The sequence below is a fragment of the Ursus arctos genome, unplaced genomic scaffold (genome assembly GCF_023065955.2).
Source record: "Ursus arctos isolate Adak ecotype North America unplaced genomic scaffold, UrsArc2.0 scaffold_20, whole genome shotgun sequence".
NCBI classification, from domain to species: domain Eukaryota; kingdom Metazoa; phylum Chordata; class Mammalia; order Carnivora; family Ursidae; genus Ursus; species Ursus arctos.
Genome location: NW_026622875.1, coordinates 22449447 through 22471596, shown reverse-complemented (window position 1 = coordinate 22471596; position 22150 = coordinate 22449447). Strand labels below are relative to the sequence as shown.

General features: G+C 50.0%; 1 protein-coding gene across 1 annotated transcript in view; it reads left to right on the top strand.

Moving 5' to 3' along the window:
• Positions 1-22150, top strand: part of CLSTN2 (calsyntenin 2) — a 600605-nt gene that overhangs the window by 449313 nt on the left and 129142 nt on the right. The window contains exons 3-5 of the mRNA XM_026497144.4: positions 4630-4825; positions 5562-5770; positions 12219-12368. Of these exons, the coding sequence (XP_026352929.2) occupies positions 4630-4825; positions 5562-5770; positions 12219-12368 (555 nt within the window). The remainder of the gene's footprint in view (positions 1-4629; positions 4826-5561; positions 5771-12218; positions 12369-22150) is intronic.

Below are 22150 nucleotides of genomic sequence, written 5' to 3'. Positions count from 1 at the left end.
AGTAAGCGTGTCCATCTGTGTGCTGCTCTCCTACCCAAGAAAGCGTATCAGAAAGTCAGATTTTAGAAGTGGTATTTTTATACGGAAACCACCACTTAGCATCATCATTACAAACTTTTACTTTAAGCACATCACCACCCCCCCCACACACACACAGACTGCAATCCTTTATCAGTAATAACAAATTCTCGTGGCAGACCTCACAAAAGATGGAGACAGCCCAGTGAGTCACATATCGGTGCTGGGAACTGCACTTTGAAATATCCTTCCCCCTCAGCACTCCATCCTGGGACCTTTCTTCCACAGAACCTCTCTCAACTTATGGTGTTCTTAATTTGCTATCTGGTGTCGTTCTAGGTAAAGACAAATTAAAATGTTAAATTATGAGCATGAATTTTACCATTCATCTTTATACTATGCAATGCCAGTTTTAAATGCAAATATAAGAGCAGTTAACTGCTGTGCAGGGTCTCCCAAAATTACAGAATTTACATTTCATAGCTCATGTATGCATATGTATTTCATTTTTCACCAGAGCAGGGTAAATGCCACACGAACACAAATGGAACTCAACTGTTTTTATTTTGCTTCTTGATATGCACACATTTTATCCACACTCTCTGCCCTAGGCTTACTGATAGGAAGGACAGCCCCAGACTACAGGAACCATAGGCTGTCCTAGCTGTCCTCTTCCTCTCTGCCATTTCCAGCATAAGCGATTGACTACTATAGGGAAGTAATGTGAGTAAGAAAAGATAACACAGGTGTCTTAAAACATCCGTTGTCTTCCTTCTGCATTCAAAACAATTGTTCAAACAGAAAGGGAACCTCTCAGGGTGGTCAGCTCCCTGCTTCCTCAGTCATAGACATCACACGCTGAGTCCACTGAACCCGCACACACGGTGAGCACTCTGGAATTCGGTGCTCACTGGGCATCCTGAGTACTGCATGTAAATGGGGCACTAAGAACGAGTCTTCATCTCCTCTTGCTCACGGACATGTGCATTGTCCCATCGGACTTCATGTACAAAACACAAGCTCAAACATAAAATTATTAAGAATTTCAAGATGGGGGGTGGCGCCTGGGTGGCTCAGTCAGTTAAGCATCTGCCTTTGGCTCAGGTCATGATCCCAGGGTCCTGGGATCGAGTCCTGCATGGGGCTCCCTGCTCAGCGGGCAGCCTGCTTCTCCCTCTCCCTCTGGCCCTCCACTCTGCTTGTGCTCTCTCTCTTTCATGCTCTCTATCTCTCTCACGCTCAAATAAATAAATAAAAGCTTAAAAAAAAAAAAAGAATTTCAAGATGGTAACAACAGAGACTTAAACCCAGCTCAGGGTCCTCTTGAGCTCGGAGCACTATGTGGCCCTTGGGTCACATGCACATGAAGCTGGCCCTGCCCCACGGCCTCTGCTGCTGCCACACTGGCCCCTGCAGATCCCTTGGGCTCCCATGTCCCTTCCCACTGAAAGGCCCTGGGGTATCTGCTCCTCTGCCTGAGGCTTGCTTCCCTCCCTCGTGGCCTGGGCATGTTCCTCCTCGTCCTCCTGTGATCTCAGCTCAGCTGTCCCATCCTTAGGTAGCCCTTCCTGCCCTGCCAACGGGTCAGAACTTCCTGAGACCCCTGGAGTTTTCCTTCAATCATGCATCGTGGCCACCATTTTTCATTTAGGGCTGTGATGACCGGATCGCTCACTGTCTTCCCTCCGGTTTTGCTTCTCAGTGTGGCACCAGGGCTGGGCACATGCTCCCTAATAAATATTCATGCGGTGAATGAACGAATGAAAAATGAATGAATATTTTTGCAACTGGAGCACAAGTGTCAGGTGAAGAGGTGGGATAAATGAGGCTGGCCTGAATTTTGTTAGTGAGGCTGGTGAGACTATGTGGGCATCCTATGGCCCATGTTTACTTGCTGTCTCTTCTAGGTAATGAGTGCTTGATGATAGGCTATCCTTGTGTTTTAAGGGATCCAAGTCTTTTCCTTTTTGTCTCCAGGCCCAGCATGGTGCCTGGCGCTTACTCGGCTCTCAGAAAGTTCTGGTCCTATTGAACTGAACTGAGCTGTACTTAGATGAAGTGTGTGGCCCTGAGGCTTCCTGTGTCTCCCCCTCCCGTGTCTCCTTTTCCTCCATTCTCTCCTTCCCTCTTGTTAAGGATTTCTGAGTCTTGAGAACCACTTTAGCGGTGACCAAAATTTTCCAACAGAAAATTACCCTCATTTATTTTCAGTTTAACTCGACTCTTCAAAGAAAAATGGCCTGATTGGTCCTATAATCATGCAGCGGTTGGGCACTCCAGAGACTGCCCCAAATCCAGGTCGGGCACATTCGCTGGTAATATTGCCATATTGGCATTGCTCTTGGGGTAGAATCACAAGGCAGGCACTTCCGAAGTTCATCCATTCAACCCCAGCCAACTCGGAGCAGAAATTAAACAGGAGAACCAGACAGATCCTGCTGTTCCACCCTGAGGGCTGCAGAGCTAGCCGTGTCTGAGAGCAGTCCAGTGACACCACGGATCCTGAGCGACAGCGGCACAATGGGACCCATCCTTCTTGTTAGGCCTGGTCTGCAACCTGTCTGTCTTGTCCATTATCCCACCCCTACGTCTGAGAAATGGCCAGGAGGGGCTGTAGTGAAAATGGAGTGCTCATAATGAAATTGAGGATCGATGAAATAATAAAAAATAAAAGCCTACAGGTAAGATGGGTATTGATTGACCATCTCAGAAAACATTGTTAGTAAGAGATCAGGGCATGCTTCCTGTATGTAAAATGGGGGATTTCTCTCCAGAGTGAGACTTGAATGGGAATATAGAAGCTACTGGAAGCAATCCCAAGTGCAGTCCCCTTGAAGTTATGGGGTTGCTTACGGAGGCTGCGGTGGCGTAGAAAGGGCATGGCTCAGGAGGCAGCTATCCTGGGGCTTCCACCAGCTTCAGCTCTGTGACCTGGAGCAGGTGATGACCTCTCTGATTCGGATTCTCTTTCCCCTTCTCCTCCTTCTCCCCTTTCTCCCCCTCCTCCTCCTCTAGCTCCTCTTCTTCCTCCTTCTTCTTTTTAATTTTACAAATTGGGATAAAACCCATGCCTCCAGGTTTGCTCTGAAGATTGAATAAGGTCACCTGGGTGGAGATACAGGAAGCATGCCCTGATCTCTTACTAACAATGTTTTCTGAGATGGTCAATCAATACCCACCTTACCTGTAGATATGGAGGTGCAGAGCAGGGGTGCAATCATGTTACCCCTTCTCCCCACAGTGTCAGGAGACTGTTCCTCTTTGAAACAGCTGGCCATGGCCGGGACTAGAGGCAAGAAAACGCCTGGTTGCCCTCAGAGTGAGGACCCCTTAAACTGTGCTCACTAGACCCCTCACCTTGACCCCAGCAATGTGGCGGGGACATCCCAGGGTAGACACGCTCCTCCAACACCATCTCCTGGGCCACTTTATAGGTGACACAGTGGAGACCCAGAGTCATTATAATTTGCCCACAGCAGCAAGTACGTGACGAATCCAGAATGTGACTCCAGGCCTCTGGGCTCCAAGTCTGTGCGTGACCCCCCAGCAGCCTAGAGCTGAACTCTTTGCTGCCTGTGTCACGTGATGCTCACACACACCCCACCCCGCCCCGTGAATGGTCTTTCTGGACATCAACACTTGGTCACCCCAACAAGACAGGAAGAGAATGTGTCTCAAGTTTTCAGCCCTTGCCAAGGCACTTACTACAGGGCTTACTTGCAGTTGGGGTTCAAGAAATAAATATCTGTCAATTGAGAAAAAGAAGATGTTTTCATGGCCTTATAATTTTAATGCAGAGAAATAGTCATAATATACATGAACCCAGCTGAGGGAGAGAAATGCATTAATTTCACAACATGTTCAGCTCTTTAAGAAGTTAGCTCTTCAGGCTCCACGGGGATTCTGGAACTCACATAGACTCACCCCCACTGTTATGAGAGAAAATTGTAACTGAGTGGTGCCCTTCTCCCCACAGGGAAGGGGTGGGTGGAGAGACAGAAGTGGTCGGGCGGAGCTGGCTGCAGCCACGTGGGGTGTTGAAACCAGGAGGACAGGACCGAGTGGTGCCGCTCACATTTAGGGAGCAAACAAACCCCCCTCACCAGGGCACCTGGTTAAAAAAACAATACACATTCTGATTCAGGAGGGCTGGGTGGGACCTGGGGTCTATATTTTTAACAAGTTCCCCAGCAATGCTCATGCTGCTGGCTCAGGGGGCAAAACACGGCAAAAGCTTTGGCCTTTTCCTCTTTCCTCTGCAGTCATTTATCTTTAGGCTGTGGGCAAAAATCCTTCTTCTCACACTGGGCAGAGGGCAAGCGGGAAAGCTGCTAGGAAAAGCAGCAAACTAGGACAATCAGCCAGCACCCCCGGCACCATGACTCCCCTTTTTCCGCTGGATAAACTTGATGGGTGACATTTCTATGTGTGAAACACTTCAATTTTACCATCCATGAAATGAGCATGTTGGTCTGGGTCTCCGGAGGCCTCTTCTTCTAGTCTGACAATTCTTCGTGTGCAGGAAATGGCCTGGAGTTTTGGGGTTTGCAAATACGGTCCAAGTCTGGCAATTCTCAAGATCCCCATCCACCGTCTTCCATCCTTCTGCAGGGGAAATTTGTGCCTTCAAGATCCATGGCCAAGAGCTGCCCTTCGAGGCCGTGGTGCTCAACAAGACATCAGGAGAGGGCCGGCTGCGTGCCAAGAGCCCCATCGACTGCGAGCTGCAGAAGGAGTACACGTTCATCATCCAGGCCTATGACTGTGGCGCGGGGCCCCGGGAGACAGCCTGGAAGAAGTCGCACAAGTGAGTGGCCTGCCAGGGCTCCCTGCACCCCTCCCATCCCCCGCCCACCCATCGGGATCACACACTGCTCCTCAGGTGTGTATGCCCAGTGCTCCCACCAGCCTGCTCAGCCTCCTGCCGCTTCCCCAGACCCCTGCAGGCATCGGCACAGGCCACCCCTGCACCTGCCATCCTCTGCCCCTCTGCCCCTCTGCTTCATCTGCAGACAGTCCTCTCTCCCCAGCACCACTGCTCTCAGGTGTCACTTCCTCTGAGAAGCCTTCCGTGAACTGGGCCATCTCTGCAGACCCGGCTGGGACCTTTCTCTGGGTTTCTGCCATGCCACACGCTTGTCTCTCTCACAGCACTTTTCAGTTTGAGTTGGAACTCTCTTCCTTACGGAGTTTGGCTCTGAGCCTCACACGGAGTCAGAGTGGTTAAATTCTTAACTGAACGGAAGAGTGAATGAACAGAGAAGGAGTGAACAAGGGAGGTGATCTCGCGGGAATCACTGCCCAAAGCTGGGTAGCAGGGAAGGCCAGAGAAAGGGTGGACTCATCTCAGGACCAGGGAGGGGACAGGTGGAGGCCTGTCCGGTGGGAGGGCAGACAGAACGCTCAGACAACAACCATTCTAACTGGCTGTGGTTTCTCAGCTCTCTTGGCCCTGGGACCAGAGTCAGTGCCCTTGGGAGGCGTGGGAGGACAGCATCATCCTCCCTTTACTGCTATCTCTTCCTTCCTGTGTGTGGTCCCAGGGCCGTGGTCCACATCCAGGTGAAGGATGTCAATGAGTTTGCTCCCACCTTCAAAGAGCCAGCCTACAGGGCAGTCGTGACAGAGGGGAAGATCTACGACAGCATCCTGCAGGTGGAGGCCGTCGACGAGGACTGCTCCCCCCAGTACAGCCAGATTTGCAACTATGAAATCGTCACAACTGACGTGCCTTTTGCCATTGACAGAAATGGTGAGTGTCCTGAGAGGACCCCAGTGGGGGGCAGGGAAACACCTCCACCACCCCCTCTCAGAATACCAGGTTGGGCTCTGGGTATCCGTGGCAGGTGACAACTCCCTTGCCATCTGTGACCTGGGCTCTGTAACCCAGAACTCAGTCCCACACCAGAGGGGATGGCCTCGCATTATTAGCAGCACAGCCAGGTCTAAAAAACCCCCACCAAAACACCTCAGAAACCTACTCAATGCATATAGTCCATAGAACTCGTAATGCCACACATCTGGATACTGAAGACAGGTTTTCTGGTAGAATTTTCCAATTGCCATGCCATCAACTGAGCCATATCTGAGTCCCTTTCCTGTATTACCAGTTGTGACACCACCCCTGACCCCAGTCATCTGCTTCCTGCTCTCAGGCAAAAAAAGAAAAAAGAAAAAGAATGCTTAAAGAGAAGGTGGAGATTTTTGGAAACACCTTCTGAGCTTAGATTCATTGAGGAATCTTTAACGGGCTTGCCAATGTCCTTTGGGAATTTCTGCCGTAGTGAGGATGAGGAGTGAATGGAGCCTCCCACCATACCCCAGTCCCAAAATGAACTTAACTGAAAACAGTCCTATAAAGCCACTTGTGTATTTCCCCATCACCATCAATAAAAAACTTATAGTGTAAACAGGCCAGCCAGAGGCCCAATTGACACAGCCCACTGTAAATGTAATTTTCAATAACTACATGTTAATCAAATGATAATTACTTGTCAAGTATGTTATTGAATAGCATGAGTGAAACACAGCATCCCCGCTTTGTTTCCAATAGCATCATATAGTACTGCACAAAGATGCAAAAGTTGCAAAACCTGACATTCGTCTGCTCAGTACATATTGGCTGGGTCCTGGCGTGGTGCTGGGAGCTGGGAATGCAGGCAGAGTGGAACTCAAAATGACATGGGCCTGCCCACAGTGGGAAGGAAGTCAAAAACACAAATGGGAAGTCAGGTGGCATGGAGGGTGGGGTGGTACCTAAAGCTTGCCGTGAGCCAGCATGAGGCCGAGGGTTTGCTCGGGGCCTTGGGGTAGCCAGCGCCTAGAGAGAAGCGGACCGTCCGTCCCTTGCTTGCACGTCCTCAGCACTTCTGGTGCTCCCTGACGTCGAGACCCGGGAGCAGCTTCTCCGCGATCTGGTCTTCTGCACCCTGAGGACTGCCGCAGGTTCCGTGGGGGATGGCAGCCAGGGAGACACCCTCCTCCCTGGCCTCCAGTGGCTCATGATCTGCCTTGCATGATGAAAGCAACATTCATAAAACAGACAAAATACTCATAATGCAGTTTCTTTGCAAAATGATAGAACGTGTGGGACGGCCGTTACGAACCTGGACGTTGCTACTGTCACTGTGCGGCACCCGGGATCAGGGCATCCGTGCACTAGAAGGTACAGGAGAAAAGACGGGACTTTAAAGACTGGTTCAGACGAAGAAGTAGGTCATTTCAATTAGTAGAGCCTGTCATAACTGCTTCCTGATAGCTTTTCCTACGGGCCCTGTGACGTGGCCGGCTTGTCCCCACCACACAGACACGTGTCTCGCACACATCAGAGACACACACATGCACACACACACGCTTGCACATATGCACCCACACAGCACTCCATAAAACACAAAACAACTGGTTTGTCTTTTTCTGCTCCCCTGTGACCATCTGTGGGGGCCCCGTCCACAAAAGCTTTGGAATGTGGGGCGTGACGAGCCCTTGGTGAAGAGCAAGACTGGACGAGCACCGGTCTCTGGGATGAGTGGTCAAGCTCCACTTGACCTCCTGCCTCAGTTCCGGAGAGTCGAGGCCCAGTGAGAGATGAGATGCAAATCCTCTCATGTGAGGGTAAACTGCCCCAGTCATGAAGATAATTACTCACCTTGATGAGCCATTTCGCTAACATATGCCAATTTATTTCCCTGGCTGTCTCATTAAAAGTGAGTAATGGTCCTTTGCCAAGCCTCTGCCTCCAACATCAGTTTACACCGTAAGATGAAGAGGAGAGTGGGCACTCCCAGGGAGTGTGGGCCCCCTGACAGCGAGGTTTACAAAAGCGGTTGTCCAAGTAATGAAGGCAGGACCTGGGGGTGGACACAGAAACGGCTGCTCCCATTCTAATGAGCTTCCCAATTGGCCCCGAGCCATCACTTCTCCCAGCCATCACTTCTCCCAGCGACCTTCCAGGCTCCTTGAAGAAGTTCTTTGTCTGCATATCAGAGAAAGTACTGCTGAGCTTGGGGTTCCCTCATTGAAGCCCCCCCGACTGCAGGTAGATGGCCCCTGGCCCCTCCAACCTGCCAGGCTCTGTGGGAAAGACAGGAAGCAGGGCAGCAGGGAGGATAGAAGACATTACGTGGATTCAGCCTGACCTGTCTTACCCCAAAACTCAAACTCTTCCTACCAGAGGTCGTCGACCGCTCTCTGCTTGAATTCTTCGCCTGTGAAATCATGGCAGGAACCACACCTGCCTCCTTGTGGGGTTGTGAGGCCTCAGGGAGGCGGTGCCCGGGGGTGACGGTCACAGGGAACCTGGCAGAGAGGGAACACTCCATTCATGGTCCCTGGGTGATTGGGACGTGAAGGTTATTCACTCCCCATGGATTTCCGGACTGACGTTATGAGCAGGTAACTGAGTTGGTGACATGTACTCCCTCTCAGGAAGTTCTGGATTCACTTCAGATGGCCTCCGGGCCCCCATCTCCTGGCACTTGGCTGGTCTCTATGAGATCAATAGCGCCTAGATCCTTATTCTCATTGAATGGATGAAAAAACTGAGTCCTAAAGTATACAGAGCTTGCCTAACAGCTCCTGTCACCCTGGTGGCAGAGTTGGGACTGGAGCCCAGATGCCCTGAGCGTTGGCCCCTATGCCTTTCCGCCAGTGATATTGTCACTGAACTCCTCGGCGATGTTTGACGGGAATGCATGGCTATGGTTTTTAAGTTCAAAACTACAAAGTTGCATCTAAATCCTGCATCCATTACGTGTGTGTGCAAGCCGGTGAGAGAGAGAGAGAGACAGAGATCTTTGACAAGTTACTTAACCCTTGCCTCTGACCCTTGTCAGTAAAATGGGAATTAAGTACCATGCTAAGTACCATGTCTGTGTGAGAGCGTGGCCACCCTGCTAACGGGGCGCTCACCACAGCATCGGCACAAACCAAGCTCCCAGCCACGTTTGGGGATGACCAGAGGGAGCAGCAGGGGGTCTCCGTGACACCCAGTCACCCCTTGGCAGACGTTTCTTCCTTTTCCAGCAATCGTGTGGTCCCCAGGCAGCCTCTCTTTGGCAGCAGGCTACCCTGGTGAGTAATGGGACTCCGCCGCCTCTGGGCGAAGAGTGCCCTAGAGTCTGCTTATTTGTAAGTCAACGAAAACATTTCTTTTCCATCTGAATAGAAAAGGAATGCATGCCCTTTGTAGGAAATTTAGAAAAGTGGGAAGAAGGAAATAAATCACCTGTAATCCCACCAAAGATAGCCATTATTGACGGTCTACCACCACATTTTCTGTGAAGTTTTTTTTTAACAAACGTAAGGCCACACTTTCCTTGTTTTTCTTTAACCTCCCTTTTTTACTTAACGTTCAATTATATGGATTTTTTCCGCCCTTAAGAATGCTTCATAATTACCACTTTTAGTACTAAGAACATCCCATCTGATGCAGAGATGCCTTTGCTTAGCTCTTCCCTTACTAGCAGACATCCAGTTTATTATTTTTCACCCTAAGAAATAACGCTTAGACGAACATATTTGCACTGTATCTGCAATTTTTATCATTTTCCTGGAATCGAATTGGTTTTTAGATGTGGAATTGCGTGCCCAAAAGCCATGAGCAAGTGCAAAGTGACTAGCCTATACAACTTTCCAAAGGGGTTATTCCAATTTAAATTCCATTGGAAGGTCAGAGCGCTTACCTCATTGTCCTTCTACCCTGCCTCAGTTTTTAAATACCCTCACTAACGGGGCGCCTGGGTGGCTCTGTCTGTTAAACGTCTGCCCTCGGCTCGGGTCATGATCCCAGGGCTCCCTGCTTCTCCCTCTCCCTTTGCTGCTCCCCCTGCTTGTGCTCTCTTTCTCTCTCTCTCTCTGTCAAATAAATAAATACAATCTTTAAAAAAATCAAGAATACAGTAAAAAAAATAAAATGAAATACAATACCCTCACTAATATGCAAGGTAGGTACTGATCGTCCTGTGAGAGCTAGCTTCCACGGGCTCGTCTGGATCAGAGAAATAGGCCCAGGAACTCACCTGGGCAACCCGTGGACTCAGGTCTCCTAAGAAGGCACTACTGGAGAAATGATTCAAATGTGGGGAAAATAATGCAGTGGTAACAGAAGCAAAATGGGAGGGTTTTTGAGCTTCCAGACATTTTTAAATGTGTGTCTTATCCAAATAGGACTCTGCTAGCACAGTCATCGGTCACAACATTAGACGCGTGTGTTTGACCCAAGGCTTCAAATTCCAGGCGGTGAAACCCCACACGCATGAAGCTGGCGGTGCAGGAGAAAGCACGTTCGTTGCCCAGACAGATTCACTGGGACTTGCTGGGCTGCCGCTGCCGCACACCTGGGCCTGGGGCTGCGGCCTGCGTGTGTATTTCTCCACCACGGTCAATAGTGTTTGGTCTGCTTGATGTCACACAGCTTGTAAGCCCTGAGCCGCCTTCTTTCGAATGGCGGATCTGAGAGCCATTTAGCTTTAAAGAAAGGGAACGTTAAAACTTTTTGTTCAAAATTCAATTTGATGTTGCTGAAACCTACTTCACGTGTTTCTGTTGCAACGCTTCCACCTGCAAGAATCCCTCCCCTGTGAGGGCTATAACCACAAACTAGTTTGCTAACAGAACCCACAGGGAGTGTTACCAACCCAGCCCTGAGCCGCTCCAGCCCTGGGCGGCCCTGCGCTGAGACCGGAGCTCATACGTGGGGGGAAGCAGGAGCGCTTCTGAACACCAGGCACGAGGCCGAAAGTACATCAGACCCATTTTCATTCGGAGATTTTTGACTGGCTTTGTTAAACGAAATTTCACTTCAAATCGGTGGCTGCAGTTACGTGTTTAGAAACAGTCTGGAGCAGACAGTGGAATAAACGCTCCTCATAAATGCTCCTAAGTCTTGGGCATCTTTGTAGGAGATCTCCTCCCTGCCCTCACAGGCCTGGCTCCCACAAGAGGAGCCCTGCCCGCGGCCTTGGCACCCAGGACCGTTTCACTGGTGTTGGGAGATCGGTGCGTCAACTCTTCCAATCTCTAAAACCTGCCGTGACTGTGGTAATTCCCCAGGCTTTCTTGCCTTAGTCCCTGTTGCCTCAGTTCACACAAGCCATAGACATCCGTCGAAATGGAAGAAAGCTCATCAGGGAGTTTTCCCTTAGTTTTGATGAAATGTAAAAATATACCTGAGTCAGCCATTCCGTGTTTGCTTATTAGCGTGTTGGTTTGTTTGTTTTTAAGTTTCCATTTTCTTAATTTCACTTCTGCTGAAGGATAATGATAACATTGGCGTTGTAATTTGCTGTCAGCTCCACTATTAGAAGAAAAGCAAGGATGAAATGATTCCCCACAAAGGAAGACTTCACTCCCTTGGAATCAAAAACCAAGACGTATTAAAGGCACACGCGGCCTTTATTTGCTCCTTAGAACCAAAACTGTTTCAGCAAAAGTAGTCCAATCAGAATTTTGCTCATGAAACATCAGATATTTATTTCTGAATTATGGCACCAACCCACAGGAACAAAAACTCACAAATGGCCCAGAAAAGTGGTTTGGTCTCTCTTGGAGAAGAAAAATGTCTTTGCCACCAGGGCAGGGAATCTGTTATTCTGTGTAGCTTTCAGAAGAGAGGTCACACATTTTCTTATTGATTTTACTTCCTATTTGGTAGCAAAATACTGTGAGAAGAGACAGTGAACATTCCTGGCGACAAGCCCAGATGTTGAAAGATATGTGTCAGGGCATTTCTGAATCCCATCTTTTTCCCAGAGATTTCATGGCAGGTGAGCCTTGGCGCCCTACATCATCAGGGACATGACCACATGGGCACACTTGAGGAGGGAGTTTCCTGACAACCCATGACTAACAGACACACCAGTTGGGTTCCAGATATGTGCTTGGAATCCGCTAGTAGTCCTGTCCCACAGCTGGGTGGCTCCAGCCGGCGCTTCCTGGGAATCTGCCTCCAAGGCACAAGCAGGCCATGTGTGAAAGTCATGTTCCCTATTTGCTCTTGTTTGTACACGGAGGTAAGGAAAGGGGTCCTTCCATTCTAGCAAAGGTTAGAGGAGTAGAGAAGGGATTTTAAAGAGCTGCACTAAATTCTACCTCTGAAATGAATAATACAGTATGTGCTAACTAAATTGAATCTAAATAAAAAATAAAAACTGCGGTGTGGTTGACTTGATCTGAAACGATTTTGAATATCCCTGTATCCTCAGGCAACATTAGAAATACCGAGAAGCTGAGCTATGACAAGCAGCGCCAGTATGAGATCCTGGTGACCGCCTATGACTGTGGACAGAAGCCCGCCGCTCAGGACACGCTGGTGCAGGTGGATGTGAAGCCGGTTTGCAAGCCTGGCTGGCAAGGTGGGCCATCTCTTGTCGATCCTGTTGAGTGAAGGCAGCTTGGCTTGGTGTATAGAAGGTGCTAGACCCGTCCTGAAGATGATCACAACATACAGCTAGAGGAATTTTTTAAGTGCAGTCACTCTGCTGCAAGAAGTAAAGTAGCTGTTGATTCTTACAACCCCTAGGTGATATAGTATCCTCATTTTACAGCTGAGAAAGTCCGAGGCAACTCGTCTACTGTCACGTGCCCCATTTGTCCAGTGCGCTCTTTCTAAAATCTCATGACACTTTGGAATCAATAGTAATTATCGCACAGTGCTCAGGAGAAAGTGCCACAAGCCTATTCACTTTATCTGAGGGAACGAGTCTAGCTGGTATGCCTCAAGTTTTCGTCACCGCTCAGTACCTGGGGAAGGTTGTCCTGTTCTTTGGGCTGGCACAGAAGGTGGAAGAGCAGAGGCCGGAGGGCCAGAATCCACCCTTTGGGTAAAGGAGTTTCTCAAATGTTGGTTCTGGGAACGGAGAAGCAATGGCCTGAGGTGGAGGTGGGGTTTTGCCGTGCTGGCAATATTTTGGTGTGCAAAGACAGAGCAGGGGTTCCGGTTTCCCCCAGGTGACAGAGGTGTACCACTGACCGCAGGGAGATAAGGAGCACAAGGCCAGCCGCGTAGAGGAATCTCGTGGAGAATTGGATGGCTTGTGAAATAACAGTAGCTCTCGTGGTGGTGCCAATATTCCGGTCCCGGGCAGGGATGCTGGAGGTGTCTCTGTGCCACCACATCGTTGGCTCAGCCACTGCTGTTTCAGCTTCCTGTGCTGCTGCTGCTGCTTGGGGGCTGCCGCCCACTCAAAACTTAGGGCATTTCCCGGAGTCTCTGTTCTGTGGCTTTGTCTACTGTATTCTCTTCATGTGTCTTGAAGCTTCAGGCCCCTGTTATAGTCTACCTGTTTCTCTTTCTGTCTGTATATCTCATTTTTAAATTCCCTAGAGACTAGGGTGTCATTAGCCACATTAAGCATCTGTATTTCTATCAGACAGACTGATGCCAGGATACCATAGGTCACGGTCAGACTTGGAATGGCATTCATTCTGAGGGCGCACAGCAAGGACACCTGAGGACCCACCTGGGGTCACTTCTCTCAGAAGGCAGCTCTCCAAGGGCTCCTCCCCCACACAATTTTATCGCCCTTACTCTTTCAACTAGAAAAATGGAAGATGGTAATCAAACCCACCTCTGGAGAGAGCCAGAGTCGTTTGCCTTTGAACAAAGTAGAGAAGATGAAATGCCCAGTAGAGGAGTCACAGGTAAGACCGATGAGACATAAAGAACAAAATATAGAGCCATCTTTGTGTTGCCTATTCAGGACCAAGCAAGAGACAGAGAAAAAGGAGCAAGCCAGAGTGGGAAACTCTGTCACCAACCTCAGGGAGCCTGGGCTCTAGTTGGTATCATTCAGTAAACCCTGAGGAACCTGAGAGCAGGACTCTGTCTCTCTCATTCACCGCTGAATTTCTCCGACTTAGCACATGTCTGACCCCAGTGATAGGTGCTAAAGAAATACCCATTGAATGAATGAATGCATGAATGAAAAGCTATTTGAGTAGAGAAATACTCAGCTTGTTTTATTTTAACTTATAAGGACTAAGCCAGTGAAAGTCTAGCTTTTGAGAAGAAAGCCTGGAAAGAATATAAAAGCCTTCTAAGCAGGGCACATGCTCATAATGGGATTTTCAGTGGGGAAAGTAAAACACAAAGCTATATCTGGAGAAAGATCCCAATGTTTTGTGTCTTTGATAAATGAGACACCTACAGATTTGGGATTACATTTTTGTACCTATATTTATATGCAATTTCCTAACAGAGTGTACTCGCTTCAGTGTTAAATGTATGCAAAGAAAATCATGTTAACGATGTTGAGTTCTGCATGTGCAGCATGTGTGGGGCGCCTCGCCCTCTGGTGCACGGTGCTATTTGTCGCCCGACAGTGAGCTCCCGGAGGCAAGGTCGTGCCCATTAGCTGTGTCTCTGGTGCCCAGCACAGGGCCGGCGCCATGCAGGTGGTGGGCATGTGCCGGCTGGATGAATGAGCAGTGAAAAGGGCACCTTTCTGTGGAAGGAAGAGAAAGGGAAGCAGCAACTCCCTGTATCCATTCACTGTGTCAGAGCAAACCATTTAAGCATGTGTAACATCAGAATCGACTACTTTATGGCAGCCTCCCTGCCTAGTGAGCCAGCCCTTGGTGGCACAAGCTGACATGGGGTTCAGCACCGTGCCCCTCCTCACTGCAGCTTAGCCCCTCTAGAAGCCGCTAAGTCTCTCCCCCCAGCCTTCATCCCAGCAGGCCTCAGATTGTAGGCTGGTCGTCCAGGTTCTCTGATACGCGTATCTCGTGCTCACACCGCCTTCCAGCTAGTCCTGTCCCAGCCCCCAGACTGGAGAGCAGTCCTCTTCTTCCAGCAGACGGGCCCACTTTATTCCTGCCCGTGGGCAGCCCTCATCTCCAGCTCACTCATCTTGGGCCCTGCCCTCTCTTCTACCACAGATCAGGGCTGCAGCCTCACAGCTGAAATTGTGCCTTTTTCCAGGGAAGAGCAAACCACCACTGGTCCCTAGTGTGTGTCTCTTGTCCAGTCCCCTCTCTCAGCTTCACAGAGCAAACTAGAGTAGGCCCTGTTTTGCTGGTTTTCTTTTCTAACCACAGATGAAATAGGCCGCGCTGCACCCTGAGAGGTTGTCAGGTTCCTGGGGGAAAGGGCAGGCTCTTCTTGAAGCAGGGTCAGGGTGAAGCCTGCACTGTAGAGAAGAGTGTAAGGAAGCCAGGCTGGCTTGCACAGGTGGTTGGGACTGTGGAGCACGGCAAGCAAGGTTGGAGAGGTCAGAGCTGGGGGAGGCAAGATTTTGAATGCCATGGGCAGGAGCTGCAATGATCCCAGCCCCTCAGACCCAGCCATGAGTAAGGAGTCTGCAGGTATGTGCCAGGGTAACTGCCCAGGAGAACAGAGGCTCCTCCCCGTGCTGATTTCCCACAAACAACAAGAGCCACCAAGCAAACACAGTTTGGCAGTTCAAATTCTTGTACCTGTTCTTAGTCATTTCCCTCCAGGCAGGAGGGGATCGCAGCACAGTGCAGGCAATCCATCATGCTCAGAAGCCTCCTGTCTCCCCGGACCGCTCCCAGTCAGCACCATCAGCCCTGGCTGCCGTCAGCGGCTCCCAGGAGCTGTCCTGGAGGCAGAAGGGACCCTGCCTTCCCAGGCTGATGAGGGACTGCTCCCAGACTCCTGAGGTGCCCCAGGGCATGGCCCTGTTTTCCATCACAGCAACCCCTTCCAGGAGGGTAGGGTTGCAGCTTTCCCAGCATGCTGTTGGCCTTACCTGGCCGTGTGCAAGGACATCACAGACCCTGGCTCTGTTTCCACCTGCTGTTCAGACCTTGGCCAAAGCCTTGTCTCCTTTGGCTATGGTTTTCCATTCTCTGTCTTTTTTCTGTGGCTGGATCTTATCTTCCCAGAAACGACATGAGTTTTGTTCTCGCTGCTGTATTCTGAGATTATAAGTCTGAATAGGTGGTGGGGGTCAGCTCACTCCACCTGGGAAGGTGGAGCTTTGCCCAAGAGAAAGTCACTCCCATTCTCAGCTGCCCAGAGAAGATGGTCATCCAAGTACCCACTAGACCCGTGTGAGTGGAAGGGAGAACAAAATCTCTGTGTGTTGTCCTGAGCTTTGAGAACTCTTGATATCCCTATAGCAGCTCTTACTCATGATGATAGAAGATTCTATTAGGAAGCAGGAAAATGGTGCACCTGCAGTAGGCTACATGCTAAGGCCTGGCTTGTGCCCTGCCTCTCTTGCCAGACATTGGTAGTCTGCATGGTGTCTGGTTCCCTCTTACGAAGCGGTTATACGTGCGCGAGCTTGGGCCCGCAGGTGCTGAGGACTTGGGGAAGAGTCCGCCTCTGTTCATGGATCTGGGCACCACAGAGGATGTAGCACCCTCAGAGGCCCTCAGGATGATGGAGGCGACACATCCAGTGAGAGACCATCCTGCAGACCCCTCCTTCCAGGGGCCACACACTGTGCCTTAGAGGATCATTTGTCATTTGGTTGCTGATATGGGTTTTTTGTATTTGTTTAGTTGTCATGTTGAGAAACACATCCCCTCTTTATGCCTTCTTTTATTGTCCTTGACAATCCCATAGCCCGTCTCTTTTCTACGTGGCAAGCTGAAAACACTGTCTTCAGAACACTTACTCAGTGTATTTTCCTTTCTATTACTGCACGTCCAACTCTGGATCTGTTCTCTGCCTCTGCCAGTTGGGACCCAAGGTTCAGTATTTCACGTCCCTTTACGGAAACAGTGTCCCTCTGGAGAGAGCCACTGCCCACTGCCCTGGTGGCCCCTCCACACTTCTCTCCCAGACATGTTGCTGACTGGACGCGCAGCCCTTCTGGATCCAGAGTTCCCATGTCAGATCAGGTTTGCAGACTCCCGGCCCCGCGGGACCCCATCTCTGCTTGCCCCCCTCATCACTGAGCACGAGCGGTCTGTGGTCCCTTGCTGGCACCTGTTCACTGGGCGCTGCCAGTTCCTAGACCTCACGGGCCCGCTTCCTGCTCCCTTTACCTTCACAGTAAGGTGCCGTGACTTAGACAGAAAGAAATGGAGATGCAGCCCCGTCATGAGCCACTTTTTCTCTGTCCCTGGGTTGGCTACTTCTCCAGGTGCACCAGACAGTCTCAGTGCTCCCGCCCTTCCGCACATCAGGCCTTTGTCAGGAAGGAAGGACGGCATCTGATGGAGCAGAATGTGCACAGCAGCCCCGGGAGCCGGGGGGAAATGTGGATTCTGACTTCATCGGTCTGGGGCGCCTCTGGTGTTGCTGGTCCACGGCCTTCACATTGAACGAGAAGGTCACTTAGAAAATATTTACTGAACACCTAGAGTGTGTGGAAAGGACAGCAGCATGAAAGCTGCTGGTGGAGATTAATTCTCCTTTAGTTATTTGCATTGTGAGATAACAGGAGCTGACACACAGGCCACACGGCAGGAATGTTGCCGAGTGCGTTCCCTCACCCTTTCCTGAGGCCCGCGGTGTGCTCGAGGCCGGGGGTACAGAGACAGACACGACCTACCAGGGCTCGCGGTACAGAAGAGGACAGTGCTTAGGACAAAAGCTCGGGTGGAGGAGGCTCTGGGGACACGGAGGAGAGGCACTTCACCTTGGTGGGGAGATGTGCCTGGGCCAAATCTGGAAGGATAATAGTTTGAGCACAGAGAGGAGTATCCCAGATGAGGGAACAGATGTCAGAAAGGTGGGAAGGAGCATGGTGTGGCAGGGACATGGGGGAGAAGTCTGGATGGGCTGATGGGGACCAGGTCATGGAGGAAGGGCCTCCTGCGTTACCCTGAGGGCAATGGGGAGCACAGAAGCTTTTATGACCCCGTGTGATGAGGGGGATCTTAGGGAAGAAGGACTCCTTGGCCAGCCACACAGATGGTGGCTAAGGTACAGAGACTGGGGCAGGGAGATCAGCTGAAAAGAATGATTAATCCTGAGTGCACTTTTAAATGGGGCACTTCTGGAAAAGTATCTGAAGTCATGTATTTATTCGAAAGCCAATTCAAAGTAGTGGACAGCAAAGGAAGTTAGATTTTCAGGCAAATCCAATGAGACCCCACAGGCAAGGGGACAAGGCTGGCAGCCAAGCATGTCTGAGGTAGAAGAGACCACTGCTAAACTTCATCAAGTAGATGTCCCCGTCCCCTCTGCAGCCATCCACTTGCCCACCACCCTGCCAAGGAGAAAAATGTTCCAGGCCCCAGGGGTCAACTGGCTTCACCCTGCCCCTTTCAAAATCAGATCCATTATTGAGCAAGAACCCTGAAGAGCTTGCTTAGGCTTTACTTCATGAAAGGCATTGAGGGGCACCTGGCTCAGTCAGTTAAGCGTTAGCCTTCGGCTCAGGTCCTGGATTGAGCCCCACGTCCAGCTCTCTGCTTGGCAGGAAGCCTGCTTCTCCCTCTCCATCTGCGTGCCATTCCCCATGCTTATGCACTCTCTCTCTCTGTCATATAAATACATAAAATCTTTGAAAGAAAGAAAGAAAGAAAGAAAGAAAGAAAGAAAGAAAGAAAGAAAGAAAGAAAGAAAGAGAGAGAGAAAGAAAGAAAGGCATTGATTTCAAATCATAGTGTGATAAGCCCAGAAGGTACCCAGATTTGCTTAGAGACAGGCAAGCCATGTCCATCTGAGGATTACATAATGGTCTTACCCCTAATGTAGGTCGACGTACAAGGGCATTGGCAGGACGACAGGAGAAAGGATGGCTCCTTCCCCTCAGTTCCGTCCCTCAGTGTGTCCGAGATTCCACCATTAGGATACCAACTGTTTTGTTCTAAAGGATAATTCCCCCCTTAAAACGTACAGGTCTCTTGTAGGAATCACTGTTAACCCAGTGACCAGCAAAGTAGAGCCCACAAGCCAAATCTAGTTGACCACCTGTTTTTGTACTACTGTGAGCTGAAGTATGATTTGTGCATCTTAAATGGTTGGAAAAAATCAAAAGACGAATAATATTTTGGGCCACATGAAAATCACATGAAATGTAAATTTTAGTGCCCATAAATAAAGTTTTATTGGCATACTGCCACATTCCTCCATTCACATATTATCTCATGGCTGCTCTTGCACTGTAACAACAGAGCTAAGCAGTTTTGACAGAGACCAGATGGCCCTCAAAGCCTACATATTTACTTCCTGGCCCTTTCCAGAGAAAGCTTGCTGACACCTGTGTGAAGCTATTATCATCCATTGACACCTCAGCGACAAGTAATTTATAAGAGTACCTTGGACAGCCTAGAAAGAATGAAACACCAAATAGACAAATTTAGACAGAGACAAAGGAATACAAGAGTCCAAAACAAGGTTCGCTGCGCAGAGGACAGGAATAACCCCATGAGATAAGCAATTCTAGCCCATTTTACAGATGAGGAAAACAGGGTAAGAGAGCTTGAGTGACTTGTTCAGTATCTCACTGTGGGTAAATGGCAGACATAGAATTCGAGTTTGTATCAGCCTATCCCAGAAGACACTGAGGTGTCAAGAGGAAGAAGGCTACAACAAGGAGGTCGGGAATTTCCAAAAGGGCATGTAACCAGCTCTAGAAGCCCATCTTGGGAGACTGTTCAGAAGAGAAGCAACCAGGGGCTCCTGGGTGGCTCAGTCGGTTAAGTGTCTGCCTTTGGCTCAGGTCATGATCTCAGGGTCCTGGGATCGAGCCCTGAATTGGGCTCCTTGCTTAGCGGGGAGTCTGCTTCTCCCTCTCTCTCTGCCTGCCACTCCCCCTGCTTGTGCACTCACGCTTGTGCACTCTCTCTCTGTGTCAAATAAATTTAAAAAATCTTTAAAAAAGAAGCAGCAGCAGCCTGAGGGCCCTTGGGCACCATAGTTCACCTCTCAGTCACCTGATCTCCAAAATGGTGATGAGACTTACCTTGAAAGGGAAGCTACAATTCAAAGAAGCAAAGCGCATGCGGCACCTAAGGGGTGCTCCCACACTCACTGTCTCCTCTCCCTGCCCTGCCCCGACGCTCCCTTCCTGGATTGAGACTGGTCTAGTGAACTGTTGCCTTGAAATGATAGCTCGTGGGAAAATAAACCCATGCTTGTGGATTGTCCATCTCTCAGATACTTTTTGCCCGAACCTGAAGTTGCTTCTGGTGATCACATGGGCCAGAGAAACACAGCAGGAGCCTGAGATGTACACAAATCTTCAAACCCAAAGATGTCAGACCCAAGTGTGGCAACTCACACCAGAGCAGGGGGCTACCTGCTCCTGTAAGAGACTTGAATGTGAAAATTATCCACCACCCACCCTTCCATTCGCCAGTACCTGGCTTTATTTCAGGTTCATCCCCAGGGGCTCGGCTCGTCCATCCCGTAGGTGTTCTCCACCTTCAGGCTCCTGTCCTCTTGACTTTCCCCTTTGCCATATTCTCTCCTCTCCATTGTGTCCCCATTCTCCACAATCCTCCCCACCCACTCCATTCCTTTGATATTCATCCTCTGATCCCTCCCCGTTACTGGGGAAGGTGCTGGGGCCCAGGGGTGCAGGAGTCAAGTACAAAGCAGTGAAGACGGAGCTAGGTGGGAGCGAGAAGGGCTCAGGTCAACCCTCCGCCCCGTCATGATTGGCCATAGCCTTTGCTGAAGCCACTTCGCTGGCTGAGCCTGGGTTTCCTCGAATGTTGATTGAGAAGCATTACCCTTGGCCTAATCATTTTGTAGGACTGTAAGGAAGCCAAAAGAGGTCTTGTGTTTGAAAGTACTTTACAAAATTTAGATTACCGTGCAAGCAATGTTATGATTAAAATTGGTAAAATAGGTACCATCGCATAAATGAATACATACCCGCGTGTGCACGCCCATGTGCACACACACACACACACACTGAAATTCATAGAATTGGGTAAGACTATGTGGCTTGAGCATCGTGCTCTTGATTTTAGCGCTTTAGACTGGACCAAGGTGAGACAGTGGGGTGGGTGTGTGAGAAGAGCACAGTCTGGCGGGCTGGGCACACAGGCCTCAGTCTCCTGGGCTCTAAGACATGCTGCATCCTCACGAAAGTGACTCCTGCCTAGTTCAGCTTTCCCACGTAGAAACAGAACAATGCCTTCTGAGAACAGGATGCCAGGCTCCCTGTGGAATGCTGTGCTCAGAACCACCCACGCAGGGGGCCCAATGAACGGTGGTTCTTTTTAGTTCCCTTTCTTCTGATTTTTTTAAGTCACAATAGAGCACTTTCTCTCCAAATAATTGGAAAAGCCATCCCTGAAGCCAAATTCCACTAGCTCTAGCAGTGCGACCCCAGGGCAGCTGCTCCTGGGTCCGCTCAGCTCTGCCAGGTGAGTGTCCGCGCTCCTGGCAGAGGGCCTCCAGGGGCACTCCTCCGTGAAGAATGACCTGTTTTGACATCACTGACACAGCTGATCATTAAGGTGCAACAAATGGCTTTTGTACAGGACGCTGATTTGCCTACTCGTGGCGTCTTTATGTGCTTGCAGTCCTGCTAGAAAAAAACGCACCTGCTCAAGCCTGTTTGCACCTGGCTCCCCAGGGCCTCCATGTGAGCACGAGTGGAAATGGGCCTCGGAGGTTTCTGGGGCTGATCGGCTCAGCCCTGAGGGAGACGGCGGTGCAGGCGGACTGCGCTCATCCCAAACAGAGCTCAGTCTGAGTAACGGTCACTGGTGTGTAAGCCTTTACTCTTTGCCAAACTCTGTGTAATGGTGATGTGTGTACTTGCTCCTTTACTCTTCACTGTCCCCTGAAAGTTGGCCCATTTCACAGATGAGAACACTGAAGTTAAGATGCTCACCACATAGCTAGTTACATCCAGGAGCCACGTCCACGCCAGTCCTCTCTGTCTGCAGACGCAGGGCTCCTGTCCCTTTACCTACAATGTGTCTCAAAGCAAAGGAGAACTCTGGCCACCTTTTGAGATCATTGCAAGCTATTTCGAGAAAAATTTTATAGTTAGTACCCTTGCTTGATATTGTAAGGAAAATGTGTGATTGGACATCAGGGCAATGAGAGAGGACTGTGACTTGTAGAGTTGGGGGGCGGGGTGTGGGGAGGTAGCACTCTTGCCACACAAGCCCACACAAGCCCACCTCAGGGACCTGCCTTCATTCAGAATAGCAAGGCCATTGCTTGGCCTTCTTGGATGACCCCTTAAGGACCCCAAAGCGTATGGAGCTTGCCTGAGAACACCCAGATGCTAAGAGGGGGATA